Below are 24,581 nucleotides of genomic sequence, written 5' to 3'. Positions count from 1 at the left end.
TCGCAATGTAACTTTACATAAATAATCTTGTGAATACATAAGTACTTATATTAAAAAATTGAGATTTCTGATTTATTTTATAATACATTTTTACAAATTTCTATTAGAATACAGATGTAAAAAATATTTCTTATTTTGAAATTACTACTTATGACTCAGAGATAGTAAACCGTTACTGAAAAAAGTTTGTTGGATTATTTTTAAACACGATTTAGAATAATCTGTGATTTTTTCATGTTTTTATTATTTTGAAATATCAACAAACATCCTTAACAGTGATATTCGTTTAGCGTTCTTTTTTTTCATCTATTTTTTGGGAAGGTTTCTTTTATACAAAGTGCGAAAAATGGAAATCTAATTTGACTGTCTCGATCAAGTGTGAATGTACAGTGCGACTTTTATAGCTATTTTTGCGTGTGCCTCCCTCGCATCATAATATGTTAATGACGGATTGAGCCCCCGTCAATGAATGTCGTCAAGACGGATCAAAGTTTCTCGTAATGGAATCGTGGACGAAACGATTAATTAACGCGGAGTAAAGTAATTATATACTATAATACGCAAACGCACTCGAGTGCGTGTATTAAGCTTTTGAACTGAGGGTAGGTAGTTCAAAGTAATCGACTCAACAGTATTATACCTCATTAAATGTTCGCGATTCTTCTCTTCTCGCCAAATCGATTTTCTTTGCCGGCATCGGACATTTGGGATTTATCGTTCATCTTTGAATATGTATGCGAATAAATGATTTAAACGAAAATAATAATACGTCATAACTTAATAATTGATTATTGCGATAAAGTCTAAGTGAGAAAAGTTCATCAAAGGGAGAAGAATAAACAGAAAATTTTATGCCAATGTGTATGTAAATTATACAGTGGACTGTAACTCTCAAATTTCCGATATATTTCCATTCCTTCAACACGTGTTAAGTTGCGAACTTGTACCATTGTTGCTACGTCTTGCGATTCGTTTCGGTAATTTGCACTTGTAACGTATAACTCGCTATTTGTAGCCCTTGAAGATTCGTCACCGATGTTATACACGTTTCTATATCGAGGTATTGATAAAAGAGGTTGATATAATCGTCTAATTATTATTTAATGCGATAGATGCCCAACATTTTTGTATTACATTAAATGCGATGTTAAAGAAGCGAAGCGCAAAGCGAAAGGAGCTGCAATAGGAGAACCTAATGTTTTATGTGTATATCTGGTGTATGCAACACGTGTCGTAATAATTAAGATTCTCACGAGATGAAGAAAAAGATTGTTAAAATATTACGAAAATGGAGAAAGTAAAAGCAGCGAGGGAAAGAAAAAAATTGTATATAGAAATGATATGACTTTAAATTACTATCTTGCACACATGATTGTATCTAATTAATAATTATTTAATATATTGCAAATATAAATGGTACAAATTCTGAGGTTTTATTGCATTTTGAAATCATATCTTAATTAAAATTTAAATAACTAAATGTATAGATACTTAATGTTTTCCACAGATTCGTATATCATGTATATTATTTCTTTTATTTCATAATATTATATTGTTGTTAAGGTAACTAACAAAATAACTAATAAAAAAAAAACAATATAATATGTACAATAAACTTAACAAAACTTGTAATTTGAAACATATATGACGTGCATATGCATATTGTGTATATTTATATAATTTTTAGTTTGAGAATTTAATAATTTTTGAATCTAATTTTCTGAATTTAATAACTTTTAAAGTATACAATAGTTCAATTTTTCAAATTTAACTTATGGCGTTTTCGACCCGACTAACGAGCCGTCCAATCAGAGCTCTGAGATATAAGTTCGATATTAAGTTCGATATTATATCTCAGAGCTCTGATTGGATGGATCATTATTTCCTGTTGCCTATTGTGTTTCCAGCTTTAGAGTACAAGAATTGACCAACCACAGGCCAGTATTCCCATCTTACAATCAAATGAGAGAGGAATGCTCGATTGTGGTTGGTCAGTTCTAGTGACCCTCTAATAAGAGTCTGGCCACCTTCTCCCCGGTTTGTGATTGGTCCGACATTTATCATCCATTCCCGCAAATTTCTTTAAATTTATAAACTGTAAAAATTAATAAATTCGTAAAAATTAAAGTAGAATCAATTACAATTTTTATTTTTATTATTATTTAACTTATATTAACATTATTAAATATTTTCTATAAAAACTTTTATGTAAAAAAAACGTTGCAATATGTCTTTCATAAAATAAAAACAACAATTAAGTAAGTATTATAAATAGATTGAAAATATAAAAATTAATATATTAAGAATATATAAAATTTATAAAAATATTACAAGATTAAGAAACTTTAATAAAAATTAAATTTAAATACAAATAATACAATTAATGCTTTAAAATTCTTAACAAAAAATACTTAGGTAGCACCAATAGGGAATAAATAAAGTAGTATATTTATGTAGAAAAAAATATTTCATGCATATTTCATATTATTTATGTATATTAGATATACAGTATTTATATTTAATAAAAATGTTTTTGTAATTATTATATTTAACATATATAACAAAAATGTAAACATATATTCCTTTAACGCATAATAAAAATAATATAAATAATAATATTAATCATAATAATATAATAATATTAATAATAATAATAATAATAATAATTAATAATAATAAATAATAATAATATAATAATAATAATATAATAATATAATAATATAATAATATAATATAATAATATAATAATATTAATCATAATGATTCTTCTTCTTCTTCGAATATTAATGGTCCTGGTCTTAAAAATGATACGATGCATGAGGCGAGACGAAACAGAAACAGAAACTATGAAGTTTGTAGAGCTACAATCAGCTACAACTTACAGCGCCACTAGAATGAGATAGCATGATTTTTTCTCTCTCGCACAATTTCGACGAATAATGGCGGACTTCACGTGTCCAGACTCTTATTAGAGGGTCACTAGTCAGTTCTTGAACTCTGATCCAATGGTAGAAGAAACATAGAAATCCACCACGCTGTTGGAAAAACTTATTCAACTAAAGGCCGCAGCACACACTTTTGCATAACGCATAAACCATATACATAAAGAATTTGATTGGTCCATTGACTCATGCATAAGAAAATGGGGCCAATGAAATTCCTTATGCACATGTTTATGGGTTATGCAAAAGTGTGTGCTGCGGCCTTTACGATAATTATAAATTTTTTATATTGGCAGTAGTGAAATACGGTCCTCTGTTTACAAGAAACTGCTATAGTGCTATCACGAGAGATGTGTGTAGTTGGTCTATCTTTGTTACTCCTACCGCCTACGTATTTAGGTTGCTCCGTTGATTAATTCTAACCTATTTAACCTACGTATAAAATTGAAGCAAACTGGAATTAAACATGTCACATTGCGATACCGATAATAATGGTGTCCATAATATGTTGGACGAGATTATTGACTTGGAAAATTGTAGAAAATTAGTTAAATCGTATATCGATTTGGTGAGCATCATTAAAGTAAAATTACTTTATCTACCATTACGGCCGTTGAAAAAAACTTTGCATTTACTTTTAGCACCTGTATAGTGCCGCCTTGTTTTGGGCTGACAAAGTAGTATCGCTGAGCAATGAGAACCCAAAAGATATATGCACTTTGGCACAATGTATGTACCTTATGAAACAGTATCATCGTGCTGCACATCTTATAAAAAGATATGGATTACAAAAGGTAATTTTGATTTTACCTGAATACAGTTCATACTTTATCTCGTTTTACAATACATTGATCATTGTATTTTATAATACATAATTTATTAAGTAATATTCCATTGATACAGCGTGATGTAATGTGCCATTACTTAACCGTGAGGTGTCTGCTGGAAGCAAAGGAATATAACGATGCGCTTCAAGTTATTAATGAATCTGAAATATGCACGAACATAACACAAGCAGGAATTACCTTTCCTGATCGCATGGATATTTTCCACGATGCTCCAAAAAATGTACCAGTACTTTTTATACCTATATATGTGTATGTGTGTATATACAGCATATACAGATATATATTATATTATATATATACACAATTGTATATTATATATATATATATATATGTTAATTTGTATTATATCATTTTGATCACTATACAGCTATACTACTACATTAGAATTTAAGATAACAATCTTTATACAGGTTCAGAGTTCAATATTATATGTAAAAGGAAGAGTATACGAAGCTATGGATAATAGAGCGGTTGCGACAGAGTGCTATAAGCAAGCCTTACAGTGCGATGTTTATTCATATGAAGCATTTGAAGCTTTGGTGCAAAATCAGATGCTTTCAGCTTCTGAAGGTATATTCTACCAGATACGGTATAATTTTTTTTAGATAAATTGTACATGTTTGTATTGTTAATTTAGAGCGGGAATTATTAGAATCCTTACCATTCACTGAACAATGTACGGAAGGCGAAGCAGAACTCTTGCGATTGTTGTATGATAGCAAATTAAAGAAGTATCAAGACCCAAACAGAAAGCAGTCATTAAGTAAATGTAATGTAATGAGCATTTGTCTCACTAATAGATTAGCACATAATTTGGACATGGAAGTTGCAAAAGCTGAGAAATTATATTACAATTGTGACTATCATCAATGTTTCTCTCTTACGGAAAAGTAAGTACCATTTCAAGATATTATTCTCATATTCTATAACAAAATGTAACGTGATATTTTTAATGCTTAGAATCTTAAAAAAAGATCCATACCACAATTCCTGTCTTCCAGTGCACATTGCCTGTTTAGTTGAACTTAAGAAGACTAATGGTAAGTTTACAATCTTATTGTGCAATAAATAAACGATGCTAGAACTCGTTAACAATAAAACTTTATTCTTTAGCTCTGTTTTATCTGGCGCATAGATTAGTTGATTTATATCCAGAAATGGCCTTAGCATGGTTTGCAGTTGGATGCTATTATTATACCATAGGTAAGTGATTACTATTTAGTAAAAGACAAGATAAGATAATAATAGTAGAAAAATATTAAATTCACATGAAGATTTTCTGATAGGTTTGCAAATAAAAAAAAAACACGTTTGAAATTACTTAATAGTGTTTATAATTTGCTGTACTGTAGGCAAAAGTGATCAAGCAAGAAGATATTTGGCAAAGGCTACTGTACTGGACAGATTGTTCGGTCCTGCTTGGTTGGCATATGGACATTCTTTTGCAGTTGAAAATGAACACGATCAAGCAATGGCCGCTTATTTCAAAGCGTCACAATTAATGAAAGGTTGCCATCTTCCACTTTTATATATTGGATTGGAATGCGGTTTGACAAATAATCTAAAACTGGCGGACAAGTTCTTTCAACAAGCTCAAGGAATAGCACCAAACGATCCATTCGTGATACACGAAATGGGCGTTATATGTTTTTACAATTTAGAGTAAGTATTAGCTCGATATTAATTTTTCTTCTATACGTTTACTTATATTTAAAAAACAAATCACAAATATGCTTACTTAATTTACAATAAATTATCACAAAAATTATTCTTGTTAAATACAGTTACAAAAATGCAGAACGATTATTTAAGGAAGCTATGAAAAGCATTCAAGGCGACCTAAGGAATGTGATTCTGCCTAGTAAGTGGGAAGCCCTACTGAATAATCTGGGCCATACTTGTAGAAAAATGAAAAAATATGATGAGGCACTAGAATATCATCAACAAGCACTAGTCTTAGATCCTCTAAACCCCTCGACTTATTCATCAATCGGATTTATTCATGCATTAATGGGTAATATTCAAGAGGCAGTGGATGCTTTTCACAGGGCGCTCGGTCTTAGAAGAGACGATACATTTACCGCAACCATGTTGGGTTATGTCATGCAACAGCTGATTGATGAGGCACCTCCATATCCTGGTTCGTATATATTTAAATCGATATTACAGAAAGGATAACGTTAAAAGAGAGTTATAAAATAATATTAAAAATTGTCAATTATATAACAAATTTGTTTTAAAATTCACATTGTTACACATTATTAGAAAAAAATTGATTAATACTTGTAATTCTTTGCAAGACAATTTAAAGATTTTTTTGTATCATATTTGAAAGTAATACAAAGAGAAGCGATTTAAATCTTGGATCAAAAATTATTTCAATAAAAAGTAGATATATGTATTTAAACATAATTAAGAGAGATAACATGAGAACATTTTTATTTAAACTAAAATTATACTATTTTCTAAATTCTCTTTGTGTGTGAATGAAATCTAAAGAGTGAAAATTGATCTACTCTTAAAAAAAGAGTGGCTCAATTTTCAATCTGCAAGAGTGAGATTTCACTCTTAAAAGTTTTAAAGAGTAAATATAAATATTGACTTTATTAAACTGTTTCATATGTATACAACGTTCATTTTTATACTGAAAGCACAAATTTTCAATTTTGTAATGATTAATTTTTTTGCAGAGATAGTAGAGACCTGATATATCCTTAACTGTCCATTTCGCAATAATTAATTTAATTTTTATACATTATACTTTTAAATTTATATTTAAATATGAGATTTCTTTAATTTTTTAGATGCACCTATAGAGATACCGAAGTATAAATCTGTGGAGAGTGAAACCAGATTACCTGAGGATAGTGAAGTTAGACTGTCTCTGGAAAATCCTAGCAACGTGGGCAGCAGCTCGAGCGATCAAAATATCGATAAATTAAGAGTAAATCTATTCTCTGGGAGCTGGGGAGAGAATTCCAGTAAAGGGGAAACTAGTAGTACGCTACAAGCTAGTAAGCTGACAGAGCAACAAACGCGGGACGTACTAGTAGTTAATTACTCGAACGGTGATAGTTCTGAAGTTGAAATGTTAGATTCCTCGACCGCACATATAGAGTATAATTAAGCAACATTTTTTTATTATGATAAAAATAACAGTGATTTACTCATATTAAACAAAGCAATAGCTTCATTTAAAAAGTATTCAGTCTTTAGAGATATTCATTGTAGTAAAATAATTGTAAATAGCGTGTATATATCTTCTTTTCTATATATATATATAGAATATATATATAGAATATATATTATAATTTTGATACATCTTATAAAGTAGCAAGATGCTATCGTTGATGTCTGTAACAAATTTGTTGGCTTGAAAAATAAAGAATGTAAAGACGATTCTAATCATTTAAAAGAATCAACTGTAATTTTCTAGAAAAGGCACTTTTCTTACGTACAAATACAATCTCAAATGATCTTTAAGCTTTTGTTTTAATTCTAAATCTCTTTTTCTTTTTTTTTACAAAAGAGACAACAAAAAAGCATGTAATTCTCGAAGTGGTGTGATGAAGAAAAAGAAAGAGGACGCGAATGTGAAAGAAAGATAAAGCGTTTTTATGCTCCAAATTTTTTGAGGGAAAGAAACGAACAAGTTACAAATGGCACAATCGAGTGTACTCAGGTTAATATTTCAGGGCAAGCTTCTTTATACATGTATAAGAATAAAAAAAAAATAAAAATAAATAAAATAAAATTATGGAAAACACAGAAAAATAGATTCAGAGAACGATAAGAAACAGTAAAAAGTGAAAGAAGGAGAGCAAAGAGGAAAGGAGTGAAAGAGTAAAGATCATTAGTTGAACTCGCAGTGGGGTAGGTGGTATGTACAAAATACAAGCATGGGCGTTCCGTTTTCGCCGTCGTGTGTATCATCGGCAATAAGTTAGAGAAAACGGAACCAAGATGATCCTCATTTATCCGAGGGAAACGGTGAGTGGGCAGTGGCAGGCAGTGGCGGACGTCACGAGCATTCACGTGGCCTGTGGTGGCCTCCCACCGCGCTCTCTTCAATTCCGAGAATCCACCCCTCGCCGCTGCCGCCGCCGCGCCGCCGCCGCCGGTCGCCGTCGTCCGTCGTCACTCGCGCGTAACTTCTCGTGGAGCGCGCAGCGTGAAGTCCATCGCTTAACCGCGCGTTGTTGTTAGTGGCGGACGGGATCGAGTCGGCTCCTACTCGCTCGTGTCCTTTGAGACCGTGCGGGAGTGAGCCGTGTCGAGGTGACTCCTACATCGCAGCATCCTCGAGGCTTCCTCGTGACAGGACGCTCTTCGCGGCTATGCCCACGCTGATGCAATCGGTAAGTCCTCGTCTTACAATAATCCGCGATTGATTATCACGCAGGGATGAGAGGACTGCGGCTAATTAGCCATGCGAATTAATGCCGGCGACTCCGAGGTTTCGGCATCATCCCGGATTTCAGGGAGGTTCATGCATTTCCTCGCGATCTTATTAGTTTAGATTTCAATTAGATTCATTCGTATCCCGTACTTTTGTACCATGCGTGAAAGTATATGAACATTAATGTATTATAGATATAAATATATATACTAGAAAGAGAACACTAAAGATGGAAAGAGGAAGGGGAGAATTGACAAAGTCACGACATTTATAGACATCAGAAGAGAAAAAGAAGCTTCCGGATTCCGCGCTCGAGGATCCCGAGTGTATTTTTTTTCTGTTCCTCTACCTCGGCGATCCCTATCGGCCACCTTGCCAATCCCGGGCTCTTAACAGGCGCGGAATGTTCCGGTTTGTTAACTCGCCGTACCGATCGCAAAGGAATGTCCTGCGCCGCGCGAAACGTAAATAAACACGGCCGATACGCCGGAATGGATATACATATACGTGAGAATTCCTGAGCGAATGTATTCGTAACACGCCATCTGAGACTTCTCCGAGGTGTGGATCCGCACCCTCCGCCGCGCCGCGCCGGCGGCGTGATCCTCGAGGGTACAATGAGAATCCGGGGGTCGGTCGATCTCCTTTTTTTTCCCCCCCCCCCCCCCCTCCGTAATCGCGAGGCTTTTCATGGTAAACACGTGCCCCGCCGCATTACGATACACCTCGGACGAATTCCGCGAAATTCCAATTGCCCGGGAATGTGGCGAATTATCCGAGTTTCGCGTAAATCTCTGGGGCTTGTAATTCTCGAAAAGTATCTCGTACTTTCTCAAATCTTTGGAGTGAAATCTAATTCCGAAGAGTGTGAAGTCTCACTCTATAAAAAATTGACAATTGAATCGCTCTTTTTCAACACTGGCTCGAGCGACTTTTTGTCACTCTTTGAATCGAATTAAGAGTCCATTCCAAAGATTTTTGAGAATACGAAACATTACATTTCTTGAAATGAAATTCCAAAAAAGTGAAAATATTTGCGCTTTTGAATAAGAATGGCAAAATTAATGTCATTCTTTTGGAATAAGATTTACACTCCAAAGGAAAGAAATTCACTCCAAAAGAGTGAAAATCTGTTTCTTATTCTGTCTCTTATTCAAGAGTAGCACTTTTTTTTAGTAGAAGCAGTATTTTCACTTTTTTAGAGTGAGATTTTACTCTAAGAAATTTAGGGAGTTGAGAAATCTATAACATACGTAACGTATACTACAATATTTCCGTACATTTTCGTATGCGATGTTTTTCGAAAATCCAGGCCTGATATTCGTTCTACAGACTAATTTTAATCTCGGTTTAACTTACTGTTTATCTTTTTCTAATATATCCTACAAATTAGAAAAAATAAAGAATAAATTAAACTGAGATCAAAATTAATCTTGCATTGATGGAACCGAGTATGTAATTTTGTTTGCTTATCCTTGTAATATCGTCAACTTACGGAATAAAGCAGTTCGTTTTGAGAAAAGATTGCGTGTCCGAAGATCTAAAATGAGTCTGCAGTAATAAATTATTCGCATAATAAGACCCGTTTTATCACGATATCGTCAGAATACTTAATTACCTCGGCGAAAATGGAGAATTGTATTTATATTTATATATTCTATTATAATTTTTTAATTTGTGAGGAAGACTGTTTCTACCAATGTAGATTAACTTTATTCTTGGTTCAACTTATTTTTCATCTTTCTCTAATTCTTAGAACTAGGAAAAGGTAAAGAGTTAATTAAACCGAGATTAAAATTGAATTATCATATTGCTTGTAAATTGAGCTTGGTAGAAATGAATATAAGTGAAGTGTCGAGTTCCTATATCGTCTAATTATTTCAAAAACTGGTTTTAATTTTCCTTGTTTTTTAATGTTTAAATAAACTAGTTTCTTTGTGATCTCATTATTTGTTCGTATTTGACCTTTCTATTACTTTTCATTGCTTTGTAATTTCGAACTAAAATTGATTCCATATATTTATAGATTATACTACACCATGATTGTGTTCCAATAGCTGAATTTTCTCTCTTTCCTCTCTTTTTCTTTTTCTTTAAGGATATCACAATACAGTGCTGAAATGCATCCCTCTTCCCCCCCCCCCCCCCCCCCCCCACCCTTCTTCCCTCCTTCCCGCTCTTCGTTCTTTCTCTTTTTCTCTTGCTTTCTCTTTTGATTACAAAGGTATACGTTTCTATCGTCGTAATGACAACCATGAATTAAGCATTAAGCCATAAGAATGTAGAAATGAAGAAATAGCCATTTCCCGGACGAGACGGATTCTGTGGACGACGCAACGACGTAGAAATCAATCGAACTGATGACCCCCACGGTGCCCCGTGGCGGTTCGAAAGCCGAAATTCCGGGAAAAGCTGCGGAATGTGTTTTCCGGCGCTTCCCCCCATTTCTGAAGAGAATTTTTGTTTTTTTTTTTTTTTTGTTGCGAATTCCATAAACGCGCGCGCCGCGCCGCGCCAGCGGCGGCGTCCTTCAGAAGGCTGTGTTCGTTCAGAAGGCTCTGTTTTCGATTTCGTTCGCGCCGCGCAGTCTGTCGGCGCCGCTCGCATAATTCACGCGTGACAGAGGAAGATTCGTTTGTGTCCGATTTTCGGGATAAAATGTGCCGCTTTCTCCGTTAATGATCACGAGCATCTCGGAAAACAGACGAACTACGAGTGCGATCGAGGAACACCGTAATACTCTAATATATTGGAGGTATGCTAGTCGTCTGTTTATAAATTGTAAGTAGGTCTATGTCGTATTGCTTGTAACTGTTTTGTATGTCAATCGTGGGTAATTTAGGATATCTGTTCATACCTAATTGAAAGCGAGAACCTACAAGACGTCGAAAGTTTATGGGGAAACCGGATGGTATTTTGAGTTCTCCAAACAACTGCGAGTGTGGAAAGGATGTGTGAAGGACTTTGAAAAACGCATGTTTTTATAAGAGTCCAATTTTCAACAGTGTGTAAACCACCGTGACATTCCGCTTTCGTAAAAGGGAATTTGATATCGCGCGCGTCGAACTACGACGAATTACTTTCACGGTGAAATCAGCTTTACGCGTATTCAATTTCCATTCACGTACTCAACTAACACACAGTTAAACATTTTTACGATGAAAAATTAAACACTCGTCCAATTTATGGCTCACACGTAATGAAAGTTCGCTGAAGATTCTCGAAGCCTGACTTTAATATCAGCATTTTAACAAGTTTTGTATATAGATTATAAATTTTTGTCCTCCCCCCTCCGTGATTGAAGTCCTACACCCATGAGGACGTCTCGACCTTATTTGCCATCTCTAAGTAATAAATGGAGTCATGATGATATGATATCATTATGACTGTGTTTTACATAGGTTGAAACATTCGATAGAATATTATTATTTAAGACACGCGGGACAGTAATTGACAAAGTAAACATCGATTTTGCAGTCTGACATCACATTGGTGAACGACGAGAGCGACGAGACGGACATCGGATTCGACCAAGGCATACCGATGCATCATCAGGATTCGCTGCACCATCAGGATGCAACACAAAACCGAGAGCGCAGCAAGTTGCTGCTGCGTAAACTAAGCCAGACCCGCGAGCGAGAGCGAGGCAAGGAACGCGAACAGGAGCGTGAGAGATTGCATCAGTTGCAATCGATCAACAATCTGCTGCTCGATTTGCCAACGCCGCCATCGCCATCGCATCTCCCAAATTTTTCGCAGGACGCCTCCCAGTCGGACAAGAACGTCAGCATTGATGGTAAGACGGAGTCTTTTTGTCCCGCTCTCGAGATTTACTTCAATTGGGTCAACTCCAGTTTAAAGATTTGTCGATGATGAAGTAAAATTATCAGAAACTTTGAAGATTCTCTTAGAAACTAGGACTATTCATAGTCTGTTCTTATTTCAAGAATAATATGATTAATTTTTTCACGATTCTTCTCTGGTTTATAATATTTAAGGTCTTAATCTGTAATTGTGACTCTGGGAATTTTCTTAATTTTTAAGTAGTAGATTTAGATTAATTTTCACACAATTTTATTTTTTACAATTTTAAACTTAATTCTTAAAAAAAAAATATATATATATATATAAAACTAATAAAAACTTTAGTGCTTCCTAAGAGTTTATGTTCTCTTAACACAAAAATGTGAATTCTGTAATATATTCAATATAAGAACCAGCTGTTCCAAAACATTATTTTTTAATTATCTTGGCTCTATTTTGCCTTCAAGAAATTTTTTGAGCCTCTTTATTCTTTATCGTGACATTTTTTCATTTTTCTTTATGTGATTGAAGTAAGGACTGTTGCACACATTTTTCGCAATAGTAATCGTAAGACGTACTGTAAGAATCAGCTAATTACAGTCAAGAATTATTAAAAATTTTTCAGCTCTGATTGACTAATTTTTACGTCTTACGATTACGGTTCCAAAAAGTGCGCGGTGATCCTAATAATTTTTTTCCTATAGGCGACAGCGCAATCTCTGATATGTTCGGACTGGGTTTACCTCGAGGATCTCTGATGGGAAATCAATCGACGATCGGTTCCTCAAGCTATCGTAATTATCAGTACAGCAGTTACGACCAAACGCAAGGATCTTTACAACACGAGGTAAATTATACACATGGATCTATGAGATTTTTGTTTCATGTAAGAACTTCGGATTTCTTATTGACATTATTGAGAGTAATGAGGAGTTTGTGTTTTTATTGTGACGAATACGTTTGAGTGATGCTTTAATTGAGAACATAGCAAACTATATACGATAAAGATATTTAACGCGGTTTTTATTACAACTGGATTATAGTAGTAAAGTAGGTGGATCAGTAGGAGTTGATACAACTGTCGCTTCGTGATAAGGTTCATTACGATTGAGATACAAAATAACGTAGTATAAAGAGTATAAAAATCTTGCGAGGTGATCCTAAGCTGAGACGATGCAATCTGGTAATCGATAGAAGATGATGCAGTAAATTACATAAGAAAAAATGAACTATAAAGTTATTCATAAATTAATGAAATAAACATTTTCTGCGTATATTTCCAAATAAATTTTTATTCACTTCCAAATAAAGTTTTCATCTTTCAAGCAGAAAGTTTGTCGTATGAGAAAGAATGTGTGTATATACATATATATGTTTGCTCAATTTTATATTATTTTATTGCATTTTATTTTACATTGATAATATTTCACGGAAAATTATATTGATACTCTGATGTTATTATTACTACTCGAAAATACTTCTCACTATGAAATAAGAATACATCCGACTCTACAACGGTTTGATAAAAAAATGCGACTATACGGTGATAACTTTAGTAAATTGTAAATTTTACGTGGAAAACGACAATAAAGATGATAAACTCAACATAAAACATACTGCTAGAGGCATTTACTCGGCGGTGCAATAACCCGAACAATGAACATTCCTATTGGAATAACTCCAACTGCCTTATATTCCATCTCTTTTTCCTGATTTCAGCGCCTAACAGTCAGTGTTTGTATTGTGTTATATGGATGTCACAAAACTAGTATGTTTCCTTTCAACGATTTATTTCGTGGCAAATCCGCAACTGATTTTTTTTTAATAAGAATTTTATTTGTTATTTATTACTTTTCAGGTTACGACGTACATCAAATATTTAAGTATATCGAAGAATATATTCAGATCTTTGTTTATATCAGATCTTTAATCAAGAATTTGAATCAAATATGTAAATACTTGAATAAAATGTATGGCTAAGACAATCTGGATAGTCGGTCGAGAATCCATTGCTTCGAGCCAAACGGCTCTATTAGAATGCATGTCGTCTCGTCTTCCTTTAATCTGAGCCGACACAAAATTGTTACCATTTCAAAAGATCGCACTCCCTTCGCACTCTCGCACTGTCGCGTAATATTGCGTTTCAATTTGGATGTATTCCAAGTACTCCAAAATATATGTATGCGGAGAACATTTCTTCTTCTGTCTCTTCTTATTATCTCTTTGTAATGCAAATTCTGGTATGCTGCTTAACTAGATATGAAATTCTAAACTTACAAAATTTATTTCTCTACGTCGTTTCTCTACAAGATTAATGTGTCAACGTAGCATATTAATCTTTGTATTCTCATAGCGTTGAGATTCTTGAATACATAGAGATAGTGTCGATTTTTTATCTTGCAGTAGTCACGAGAAGTGCGATTTGTCTACGACAAATACAGTAGTCAAAACTTCAAAAGTTATTTTCGACGACGACTTTTTATTCTGTCGATATCACGACTTGACTTCGATGTGTAATTATCGTATTACTTGTGCAAGCAGTGTCATCGGAATCACGGTTTCTGCTCGAATACCTCAGGCCTGGATATTCCAAGTTCACCGAATTCAATGACCACTCCCGGTAGCCCGAGCACACCTGGCAGCTTTACTTCAGATCCTTACAGCTATTCGTCCACTGCCAGTACCAGTACGAACACGCCGTCCTCACCAACCAGTCGACCGTCATTCCAATATCCGGGCTCTTCGTCATCACCTACCGATTCATCATATTTCGGTCGTCCTATACGAGGCTGCTCTACACCGTACAGGTGATTAAAGAATTAGTGAACTGAGAATAAAGCATCGCAAAAGCATAAAATCTGATACACAGTTCGACACTTTTTTTATTCTAAATAAACAAAGTGTTTTTCGATTAACTTTGTTCGCTGAAAACAAATCTGGCTGCGGAATTTATCTAAAACGTCAGATTTGAAATTGAGATTAAGTGAGAGATCAAAATAGTTTTTTGTCATATTTACCACATTTTTACGGCTAGAGTAAATTTTTTTCAATCTTGTTTACGCAATTTTAAAGTATTATTTTTTATCTATAAAATAAATTTATATTTATTACAGTACAATTTTTTTCATATGCATAATTAGCATATTATAAATCATTAAGTTGAATAGATATAATATGATTATTATAAATGATTATTATAAACTACTTATAAATGTATAGTTAAAATGTAAGTACATTAAATATAATAGAAATAAACAATTTCACTGGATAATTAAGATGCCAAAGTGCGTAAACTACGTAGTTATTAGTATCTGTTTAGTAAAAATATTTGGAAACGTAATTACATGGAATCTCTGATAGTACACATGCACACAGCAGACATAAAGTAATTGTACCGTGATAAATATAAATTTATTTATTTTATAGGTAAAAAATAGCACTTTAAAGCGGCAATTATTGATTTATATTTGACCTTAATTTTCTTAGAAATTTGATGTACTAGGTCAATTTCGCGGCCAGATTTATTTTCAGTGAATAAGAATCCATTGGAAAACACTTCGTTTTTTCAGGTTTCAAAAAAGTTGTGTATAACCATTTTTGTGTATAACTGAGTAATATAAAATATATCTTACAAAATAGCATTTTTCCAAATATTTAAATTAATATTGAATTTCAACATTTGCTATTTCTATACAAATATAAAAAGTATTAATTCTATTCTATTAGCTATATTAAATTAATGTGCATAATTGAATTAATTATACTGTAAAATACTATTAAATTTTGATGGATATTTATCGAATTCCGACGTATTTCGTATATCCCACAAATGATAATTTATTGGTACTAGTGATTGTGATAGCCCAACATTGGAATTTTCTCATCTTCTGGGATGTAACGGCTCGCGTTCCAATTCACCGGCGGACTCGGAGACAAGTGGTATTGGTAGCGCTGATGGCTCCTTATCTGACATAATATTGGTGAGAGGTTTCTCCTACAAAAATATTTCATCACCTGAATAAATATATCTTTTTTTCTTTCCTAAGTATTACTGTTAAAAACGCTTATTTATAGAATTGTTTGTCGTTGAATTCTTCATCGAATTCTTGCTTCCCGCCGTCTTTGGACTCTATAATATCAAAAACAAACACGTGCCCAAGCAATAGAACGGCGTTTGAGCGTATGGCTGTAAAAAAATACTTGTCATCGTTACAACAGAATTCAACGAGCTCGCATTATTACCAGCATCATCACGGACTCGGGCAAAATCGCAGTAATTTTCTCAATTCTCTCTTGAGTCACGAGAAAAATTGTTGTACTGGACTTGGAAACGCTGCGCGCAGATTGACCCAACCAGTGTCGCTCGATCGTGTAGCGAGGTCTCACCGAAATGCTGCTGGTGCGTATCGTATATACATGTAGTACACACGAACGAACGAACACACACACACACACACACACACACACACACACACACACACGCGCGCGCGTATCTATTTATAAAAGATGTATATATATGTAATAACTTTTGCATTTATTTCATTATTGTAATTATTTATTAAGTATACAATACAATAAATTATCCAAATAATACATGATTACTGTAAATGTTCTATATACTAATGAGACATTTTTTAACGAATTTAACAAAGACGATCATTAATCTTTTTGTTAAAGACATCGCAATATTAAGCTTTGAGTCTCAAACTAAAAACGATAAACCTTTTATGAATAAAATTTTTTGTTTTTAATCTAAATTTTTAAGAATTTTAGTTTGTACAAAAAAATTTTGAATTAATTTTTGAATATATTAATTGAATGATAGATATTGGGGAATAAATTGATCTATTTATTTTAGCACATTGTTATCCAACATGTACATGGAGTGGTTTTCTGCCTCAAAGCATCGAAGAGCCAGTCGCTTACTCTCCTAAAGTTTTTCTAGGAGGTGTACCATGGGATGTTACAGAAGCTATCTTAATTTCAACATTTAAGCAATTCGGGCCAGTCCGTGTAGAATGGCCCGCAAAAGCACCATCCGCTCAGCCAAAAGGATACGCTTATATTATATTTGAATCAGAGAAACAGGTGTGTAATTATTACATTTTTATTGAGTATTAATTTGATAATGAATATTTGTTAAGGTGGATTAATCGTAGATAACATAATTATATAAACTATTTTTAGGTCAGGGCAATGTTGTCCTGTTGCACCCATGATATTACCAATGGAAAAAGATGGTATTACAAAATTATATCCAAGCGTTCAAAGCCGAAAGATGTACGTTAATAACGTCATGCATTGGAATTGTATTATTAAAATTGAATCTCATATATTTCATTATTTTAGGTACAAGTGATTCCGTGGATTCTCGAAAATAGTAATTACATTAAATCATCATCACAAAGACTCGATGCACACAAAACAGTATTTGTTGGTGCGCTACACGGAATGTTAACGGCCGCAGGACTAGCAAAAGTTATGGACGATCTTTTCCATGGAGTTATTTACGCAGGTAATTATCATTATTTATTTCATATGATTATAATATATTTTACTTTTAATATACTTTACTTTTAATTTTATATTTATCTTTATATTAAATTTTATATTGTATAAATAATTTCTGCACGCGTATATATTTAAAAAATTAATAAAAGTAAATAATATATTAGGTATAGACACGGATAAGTATAAATATCCAATAGGGTCCGGCCGTGTTACATTCAGTACGAAACAATCGTATTTTAAAGCAATCACCGCTTCCTTCATAGAAATTAAAACTGACAAATTTACAAAAAAGGTATGCTGGATAAAATTATATATAAAATAAAAAAACTATTTAACTTAAAACTCTCTGATATAATATTCTTCTATTGCAGGTACAAGTGGATCCGTATATCGAAGAATCGATATGCTCCGTATGCGTTGTGCAACAAGGGCATTATTTCTGCCGCGACGTGGTATGAAAACAACTTCTCTCTGGTCATTTATATTTCATACAGAATTCTAATTTTTATCTTTTATAAGTGCTTTTGTTTTCGACATAATGTTCTTTGTATACATTTACAATTTTTTTTCTACAAGTCGCGTACCACTTTATGCGTATATTAAATTGTGTACGTGTTTATTTTCAGGTTTGCTTTCGATACTTCTGCCGCAGCTGTTGGCAATGGCAACACGCTGTAGACTCGATGTCACATCACACACCTCTGACGCGGAACTCGAAGACAAATCAAGTGATAGGATTGAATCCAAATTTCGGAATAAGTAACTGTCCCCGTATATCAAATACGACCATGATCTAAAGGAGGCGACATGTGCGAAAAACATCCTATACATGTGCGGCCAGTAAAATTGTTTTTTGTTCGCGCGCCCATCGTTCTCTTCTTTTTTGTTCCTTTTTGACTCTACCGGTTAAACCGACGTTGCGCCGCCTGACCTAGAACATCGGGTAACAGGGTGCAGACTTAGTTTTTCAGTTCGCGCTTAGAGACGAAATTATGCGACTCAAGGGGAGCACGAATCGGTCGCTGATTATTTGACGTGCCTACTCGCGTAGCCGCGGACAGCTTAGGATTAGTCCGACAATACGGGGACACCGCCGATTGAGAACGCGCAACGATTGGTTCATTATCGTTACCGTGCGTGCGAAAGGACAAGATAAATATTAAAAATCATGTTTGTTCCAAAAAAAAGTTCCTATTGCGAACGCAGTTTTTACTACGTTCGAGAAAAACGATATATTTTTATTTAGTACGTTCACTTAGAGAGACAGGTTCTCTTATCGATTTTTTTTTACCGTAAAATAATATCGCCAAAACAGTAGATGCTAGGATTATGGCCGTGATCGTGCATTAGTAATAAGCACATGTACACATACGTGTATACATAGTTTTTTTCGTTAGAGTCGTGAGAGTTGTATTGTGGCTTTCACAATGACAATAATTTTTTACGCGAGACACGATAGGGCTCCGTTATAACAATTTTGAGCTGGGCTCAATGAAACACGTAGAATTCTCAGGAAATCTAATAGCACCATTATCATCGTGCGTTTATTGTGTTAAAGTATTACGCTTAATTATGTATCGTTATGATAATATTAGAAAAGATTATTCTGAAATGGCGAGATAATAATTATGCTATAATTATTTGTCATTACTACTATATTGCGCGTGTAATCTGATAGTAATGTAATATAACGAGAGACTTACCGGATGTACCATATAACTCGCTAATCATTCTTCCATTACGATACTTGTCAATGACGTTAAACATTGTTAATTTTACGTTAGATTACAATGTATCTCTACATTCGATTAGCGGTGTAACGTAAATGTGTTGCGTTATTGACCGCGATCGACTACATTTTTGTACTATTAGCCGAAGCGAGCGGCTGCCACAGATATTTCGCTCACATGGACTGTTTAACGGTTGACGAAATGGAGAAGTACATGGTCTACGATTCTGGCGCGGATTGTAGGGGAATTGAGTCGTTTTTATTTTTTTTCTTTTTTTTTCTTACTTTGTATAATTGTGTTACACCTCTTTAAATAAGGTTCATCCTTCACTCGCGTTTCTCCCGTTTTGATACAATTTTGTTGAATTAAAAGCCACATTTTTGCAGATACTCTATGTCTGTTTTTATTTTTTATTTGTCATTCCATTTTCGTATTTATCAATAACTCGGTCTTGCCTCGGTGGTAAATATTACTGAAATACAGCTGGTGTTAAATATGCATTCTTAAATTTGAACATTGCATTTCCTTATCCATATTATTTTTTACAAACTATATAATTTTAACTGATTAATAAAAATCAATTTGATCATAAGCGATTTAAAAAATAATCTACTGAAGTAAATATGTCATTTTTATTTTAATCTTTTTATATTAACATCAAACTAAAAATATTTATTATATCGTTTAAACAATCTTATAGCAATCCTCTTTTTTTTTTATTCATATTTCACGTTCTTAATTTGTTTATTTTCATGTTAAAGTAATGTTTAATTGTTTAGAGTTTCATTGTTACGTATGCACACGCACATTTATTTTAGCGGGAATGTCAATAATATTAAAATGTTAAGAAAAAGTAATAGCTGATAGAAAAAAATGAGGGTGTTATATTTAATCTGCAACAAAACTGCATAACATATTACAATGCAAAACTTACTGAAAGGAAGCTAAAATTATCTCGAGTGATAATGAATTTGCATGAGGCAGTTAAATATAAAGCTAATATTCTCTGAGAAATATTTATGAATGGTTTATTATATATATTCGATTAAATACATATACATATATATCATTGTATATGACTCATAAATGATAACATGGTTGCTACATATATAAACAATTTTTGAAAAAAAGTGCTTTAAAAATTACAAAATACATATATACTTTATATCGATATCAAATATATACACGTATATTCAAAGCATTTCGGATATATTTCAAAGACATTTAATCTGTAAATTATTCTATGCAACAACAGTATTACTGATTGTAATCTCGATAAGGTGTTTTATTGGAGAGAAATTTTAATTACTCTACAGCATACTGTTTGAAGAGATTTCAATTAGTCGTGCCTTTTAACGTAATCCTTATAAATTCGTTTATATGGCAAAATAAATTATTTTTTAAGCCATGTATAATTTACAATGTGTGTGCATAATGTTGAACTTTTAACGGAATTAGACCAAAAGATCTACGCTTCATTGGCCGGATTAGAATATATATATATATATATATATATATATAGTTTATTTCATTAAAAAAAATGTTTAGTATAAAGAGAAATATTCTTTTTGAATAAATTAAATAAGATTGGGATAAAGAGAAATGTGATGTAATATTGACGTACTCGAACTCCGATTAGTTGTAAACCACGATGTAATGATAGATTGCATCATGGATAAGAGTTCCAAAGTATTTCAGTTTAAGTTCAGATGAAAAGTGCCTCTCCTATCTTTTAGCTTTTATTAATAATGTTCAGGAGTTAACGATACAATTATCTGTACATAATATATAAAACAAGTTTTATAACACTTGTATTATGCGTAAACCAAAGAACTAATAATTCGAAAACAAATCTTCATCTGAAAAAGAAATATATATATATATGTATGTACAAGGTACTTATATATCCGATTTAAGTCTCACTCATGGTTCATATTTAATCTTAAATATTTCAGTCGTGATGTTATCGTACGTACGATATTTGTGGAAAAGTTAAATTTAAATAGATTTGAAACTAACTAGTCATTATTTTAAGTGTTAATTACAAAGTTTAGACTTATCTTTCTCGTATAATATGATTTGTTATTGTTATTGAGAAAGTTTTGCACATTTAGTATTATTTAATAAAAGTCCTAATAATGATAAGGCTCTTTTTTTTAAAAAAAAGTTTGAAAGTGGATTGAAGTTTATTTATACGAATTGTTTTTAACAAAAATAGAGTAATGTATTATTAGATAAGTACAATGATGAAATCCTTTTCTTATTCTTCCATTGAATTCCAATTATGTATACGTTATTGTATACGAACTAATAAATCATTTTTTTTACAGACATGTATGTAATATTTAATAAAATTGCAAACGAAGAAGATTGAAATATTTTTTTATTTCGGAATGAAATCTATATTGTAGAAATGCGAAATATTTCTCTTGAATAGTGAACCATTATTTTAAAAGATCATCAAAGCTACCAGAAAAATATATAAGATATTTTTAGTCCGTATTAATGTTTTATTTGAACAATATATGTACACAACACAATCATTTAAGCCTGTTGTATAATGTGCTCTTTGTTTTTCCTGTTTTTTGCTTTTTACTTCTTTGCAACTGTTTTATCGACAATCGTATTTCTTGCTGTGTTTCTTGTTTCTTCCGAAGTTCGTTAGCTTTTATCTCGGGCGATAGAAAACGAAAAACGGGATGAAAAACTAAAAGACGAAATATGAAAAATAGCAAAAAGCAAGAAACTGAAAACAAAAAGCACATTGTAGTATAGGCTTTAAGCCTGATCTACAATGTGCTTTTTGTTTCCTATTTCTTGCTGTTTGTCTCTTACCTTTTTGATCAAGAAGGCAAGAGACAAACAGCAAAAAACAGGAAACAAAAAGCACTTGTAGATCAGGCTTTATAATATATACAACACATTTACCCATACATTTCGCAATCAACAAAACCTCTCCCAATTAAAATAATTAAAATGTATTATGCATGTATTTTCAACTTCATATAGCGGCTAAGAGCTTGATAAAGTCCAATTAATGACGATATTGTACCAAGTGCACCAACGTGCCACGTTTTTAAACGTCCTCCCCAAAGTACTCCTGGTGGTAAATAACTAATTGCGTAAGAAATATCTAGCATTATACGTGTGCATGTCAATAGTGCATTTCGTCGTTGCTCGTTAAAATCTTCCAACATTCTGTATTTAAAAAAAAACAAATACATAATGTTACATATTTTTTTAAAGAATATTACTGAGATAAAATCATATTTAAAACTTTATATTATCACAAATGTGATAAGATACTCACTGTGTACTAGTATTACTTTTTTCTAATCCTATTTTATATTTTTGTAGCTTTTGTAATAATCTCAATAATCTGAAATAATAATAAAATATTTTACATTTTATCTTTTAAATGTGTATATTTCTAAGAAAATAATAATTATTATAGAATTGTTTTGATATACAAGTAAAATAGCTTGCATTCTTCATCAAAATTATAAAAATATTTAAAGGAGTACACTGTATTAAAAAACATATTTTTGCTTACTTTAATAATGACAGGTGTAGAGAAACTATCCAAAGCCAAGTTGTAGCAAGATCCCATTTGTTATTATTAATTGACACAATATTATGCTGACCAGCCCAAGCAATATGCTCTATAGGAGAATAAACAATGTCTACTATATTTTGTATCACTTGGCTCCATCTAACCAACCAATCAGGTTCCTGTTATTAGATTACATATGAAATTTAAATGGTTCTAAAAAATAACGCAATTTCCATTATGTAGTGTTTTTGAGCTGGTTATTAGTTTTTAGCTATATAATCATGTTCTTAATTTTTAACTGTGTGTAATTAATTCATGTTAAATTAATAGAAATACCTGCTTTCCCCATCCATATGTCATCACGCAGTGAAGTGCCTGAAGATCATCTAGCAAGCGCAACATCACTCTGCATTCGCTCATCTGGCTTCCAAAGGTTTTTAGTTTTTTTTCGGCACTTTTAGATGAAGTACATACAGTAAGCAACTTTGCAGTATAAGACAAAGTCCTTAACATCTTATCTCTGCCAGAATATGTTTCCAAATAATTGTTTATAAGTGAAAGATCCATTTATGTTTCTTATTTATTTACAAAAAGAAAGAATTGAGGTGCTGAATAATTTGGCTATTGGTTTACTCCGTTTACTGCAATAAAAATTGTAAAATGTATGCTATAATTTCTTACAAAATAAGAACTTGATACGATAAAATAGATCAATCCTCCATACTTTTCTATTTCTTATCTATTAAAGAAAATACTTAAAAAAAAAAAGAAATATAAATAAGAAAAATAAATATTAAAGTCCTTGCTTTTGTCCCAATATTAAAAAATTTAAGTAAAAAATTATAATAAATAATTCTTAAAAAAGCATACTTTTAGACAAAAGCAAAATCAATTAAGATAATATAATTGTTCCAAGATAAATAATCTTTGTAATAGGTACCATAGAGATACAGGTATATTAAAAAGAATTATTTTTATTCTTGTATTCGGTTGTATTCATTTTTGATATCACATGCACGTTTCTTTGCGTTTTACTTGATTATACAAACAATTCTACGTACCTAGGAAGAAGTCTTTCCTTTCTATGATCTGTAATACTGACGAGTCTTCTCTTTCTGTAATTTTGGTGAAATATGCGCAGTCACGCTCAGGAGTTAACTTTTCACTCTTCTGTTAACGTAACAATTATTTTTTTATTACGGCATATGTTACAAAGAACCTTCGTTCCTCTTTCTCGGTCGTCAGACAAGAGAAAGTCTCAGTGATTTGCATTGAACCAACATCATCGTTCAGTCTGCATTCGAGTTGGTCGTAAACCGGTTGTGCCTCACACAAACACATTGGTTAATATGGTTAATATTTAACAGAAGCTAATTTTCATATATCTATTCATAAACAATCCTAGTGACGTACCGCACTTGAAAGAATAGTCAGCTGATCCGCCTATGTAGTACGCCATCTGGCGTTCGTATGCATAGTATTAATTGTTATTTGAATCTTGACACAGAATTTATCGGTGTGCGTTTCGTTCCATAATAAAAATCATTTATACATCATTCATTAATTAAATATATACAAAATAATGTGAGAATAGATTTTTCTTCGCTATAAGACCTTTTGTACCTTATTTCTAACAAGGGAGGTTAGGCAACTCAATTTCAAAAAATTCTGAAACTTTGTGTGCATGTGTGCAAGTAGAGTAGTTCATCCGTAACACAAAACTATTTTCTGTTGGTGAGGAATTTCACTCTAAGGGGGTGAAACACCCCTTTGAAAAAAATAGATTTTTTTCTT

The 24,581-nt window shown here is 32.6% G+C and overlaps 3 protein-coding genes across 4 annotated transcripts; 2 read left to right on the top strand and 1 right to left on the bottom strand.

Annotated features, from left to right (window-relative positions):
* The first annotated feature begins 3,386 nt into the window (after positions 1–3,386).
* Positions 3,387–6,967, top strand: Cdc16 (cell division cycle protein 16). The gene is made up of 10 exons (XM_018544696.1): positions 3,387–3,510; positions 3,584–3,736; positions 3,846–4,010; positions 4,201–4,360; positions 4,428–4,680; positions 4,751–4,830; positions 4,904–4,993; positions 5,143–5,452; positions 5,575–5,930; positions 6,595–6,967. The coding sequence occupies exons 1-10, from the start codon at positions 3,409–3,411 to the stop codon at positions 6,915–6,917; spliced, it is 1,992 nt and encodes a 663-aa protein (XP_018400198.1). The 5' UTR covers positions 3,387–3,408; the 3' UTR covers positions 6,918–6,967.
* A 980-nt stretch (positions 6,968–7,947) lies between these two features.
* On the top strand, positions 7,948–19,677 carry orb (polyadenylation element binding protein orb). 2 transcript variants are annotated; one of them, XM_018544685.1, is made up of 12 exons: positions 7,948–8,148; positions 11,667–11,985; positions 12,698–12,840; positions 14,535–14,800; positions 15,844–15,973; positions 16,068–16,392; positions 16,852–17,081; positions 17,181–17,273; positions 17,343–17,508; positions 17,669–17,796; positions 17,876–17,956; positions 18,131–19,677. In XM_018544685.1, exons 1-12 carry the CDS (start codon positions 8,128–8,130, stop codon positions 18,299–18,301), a joined length of 2,073 nt encoding a protein of 690 aa, XP_018400187.1. In that variant the 5' UTR covers positions 7,948–8,127; the 3' UTR covers positions 18,302–19,677. The 2 variants fall into 2 exon arrangements, with proteins under 2 accessions (XP_018400187.1, XP_018400188.1); XM_018544686.1 differs by lacking the exon at positions 7,948–8,148 and adding an exon at positions 10,882–10,944.
* A 2,515-nt stretch (positions 19,678–22,192) lies between these two features.
* Positions 22,193–24,291, bottom strand: Pex11c (peroxisomal biogenesis factor 11c). Its single transcript, XM_018544692.1, has 5 exons — positions 23,849–24,291; positions 23,124–23,428; positions 22,788–22,966; positions 22,545–22,613; positions 22,193–22,432 (listed from the first exon to the last, which is right to left on the bottom strand). The coding sequence occupies exons 2-5, from the start codon at positions 23,352–23,354 to the stop codon at positions 22,216–22,218; spliced, it is 696 nt and encodes a 231-aa protein (XP_018400194.1). The 5' UTR covers positions 23,355–23,428; positions 23,849–24,291; the 3' UTR covers positions 22,193–22,215.
* Between the last annotated feature and the right edge of the window lie 290 nt (positions 24,292–24,581).

The sequence above is a fragment of the Cyphomyrmex costatus genome, unplaced genomic scaffold, assembly GCF_001594065.2.
Source record: "Cyphomyrmex costatus isolate MS0001 unplaced genomic scaffold, Ccosl1.0 scaffold460, whole genome shotgun sequence".
Lineage (NCBI taxonomy): Eukaryota > Metazoa > Arthropoda > Insecta > Hymenoptera > Formicidae > Cyphomyrmex > Cyphomyrmex costatus.
This window is presented reverse-complemented; position numbering and strand designations above follow the sequence as displayed.

Coding starts and splice junctions, on each gene's coding strand:
- Cdc16 (XM_018544696.1), top strand. CDS start 3,409: ATGTCACATTGCGATACCGATAATAATGGTGTCCATAATATGTTGGAC. Junction 3,737..3,845: donor AAAGATATGGATTACAAAAG/GTAATTTTGATT, acceptor CCATTGATACAG/CGTGATGTAATGTGCCATTA. Junction 4,011..4,200: donor TCCACGATGCTCCAAAAAAT/GTACCAGTACTT, acceptor ATCTTTATACAG/GTTCAGAGTTCAATATTATA.
- orb (XM_018544685.1), top strand. CDS start 8,128: ATGCCCACGCTGATGCAATCG. Junction 17,274..17,342: donor AGCGTTCAAAGCCGAAAGAT/GTACGTTAATAA, acceptor TCATTATTTTAG/GTACAAGTGATTCCGTGGAT. Junction 17,957..18,130: donor ATTATTTCTGCCGCGACGTG/GTATGAAAACAA, acceptor GTTTATTTTCAG/GTTTGCTTTCGATACTTCTG.
- Pex11c (XM_018544692.1), bottom strand. CDS start 23,354: ATGGATCTTTCACTTATAAACAATTATTTGGAAACATATTCTGGCAGA. Junction 22,967..23,123: donor CATATGGATGGGGAAAGCAG/GTATTTCTATTA, acceptor ATCTAATAACAG/GAACCTGATTGGTTGGTTAG. Junction 22,433..22,544: donor AAAAGTAATACTAGTACACA/GTGAGTATCTTA, acceptor TTTTAAATACAG/AATGTTGGAAGATTTTAACG.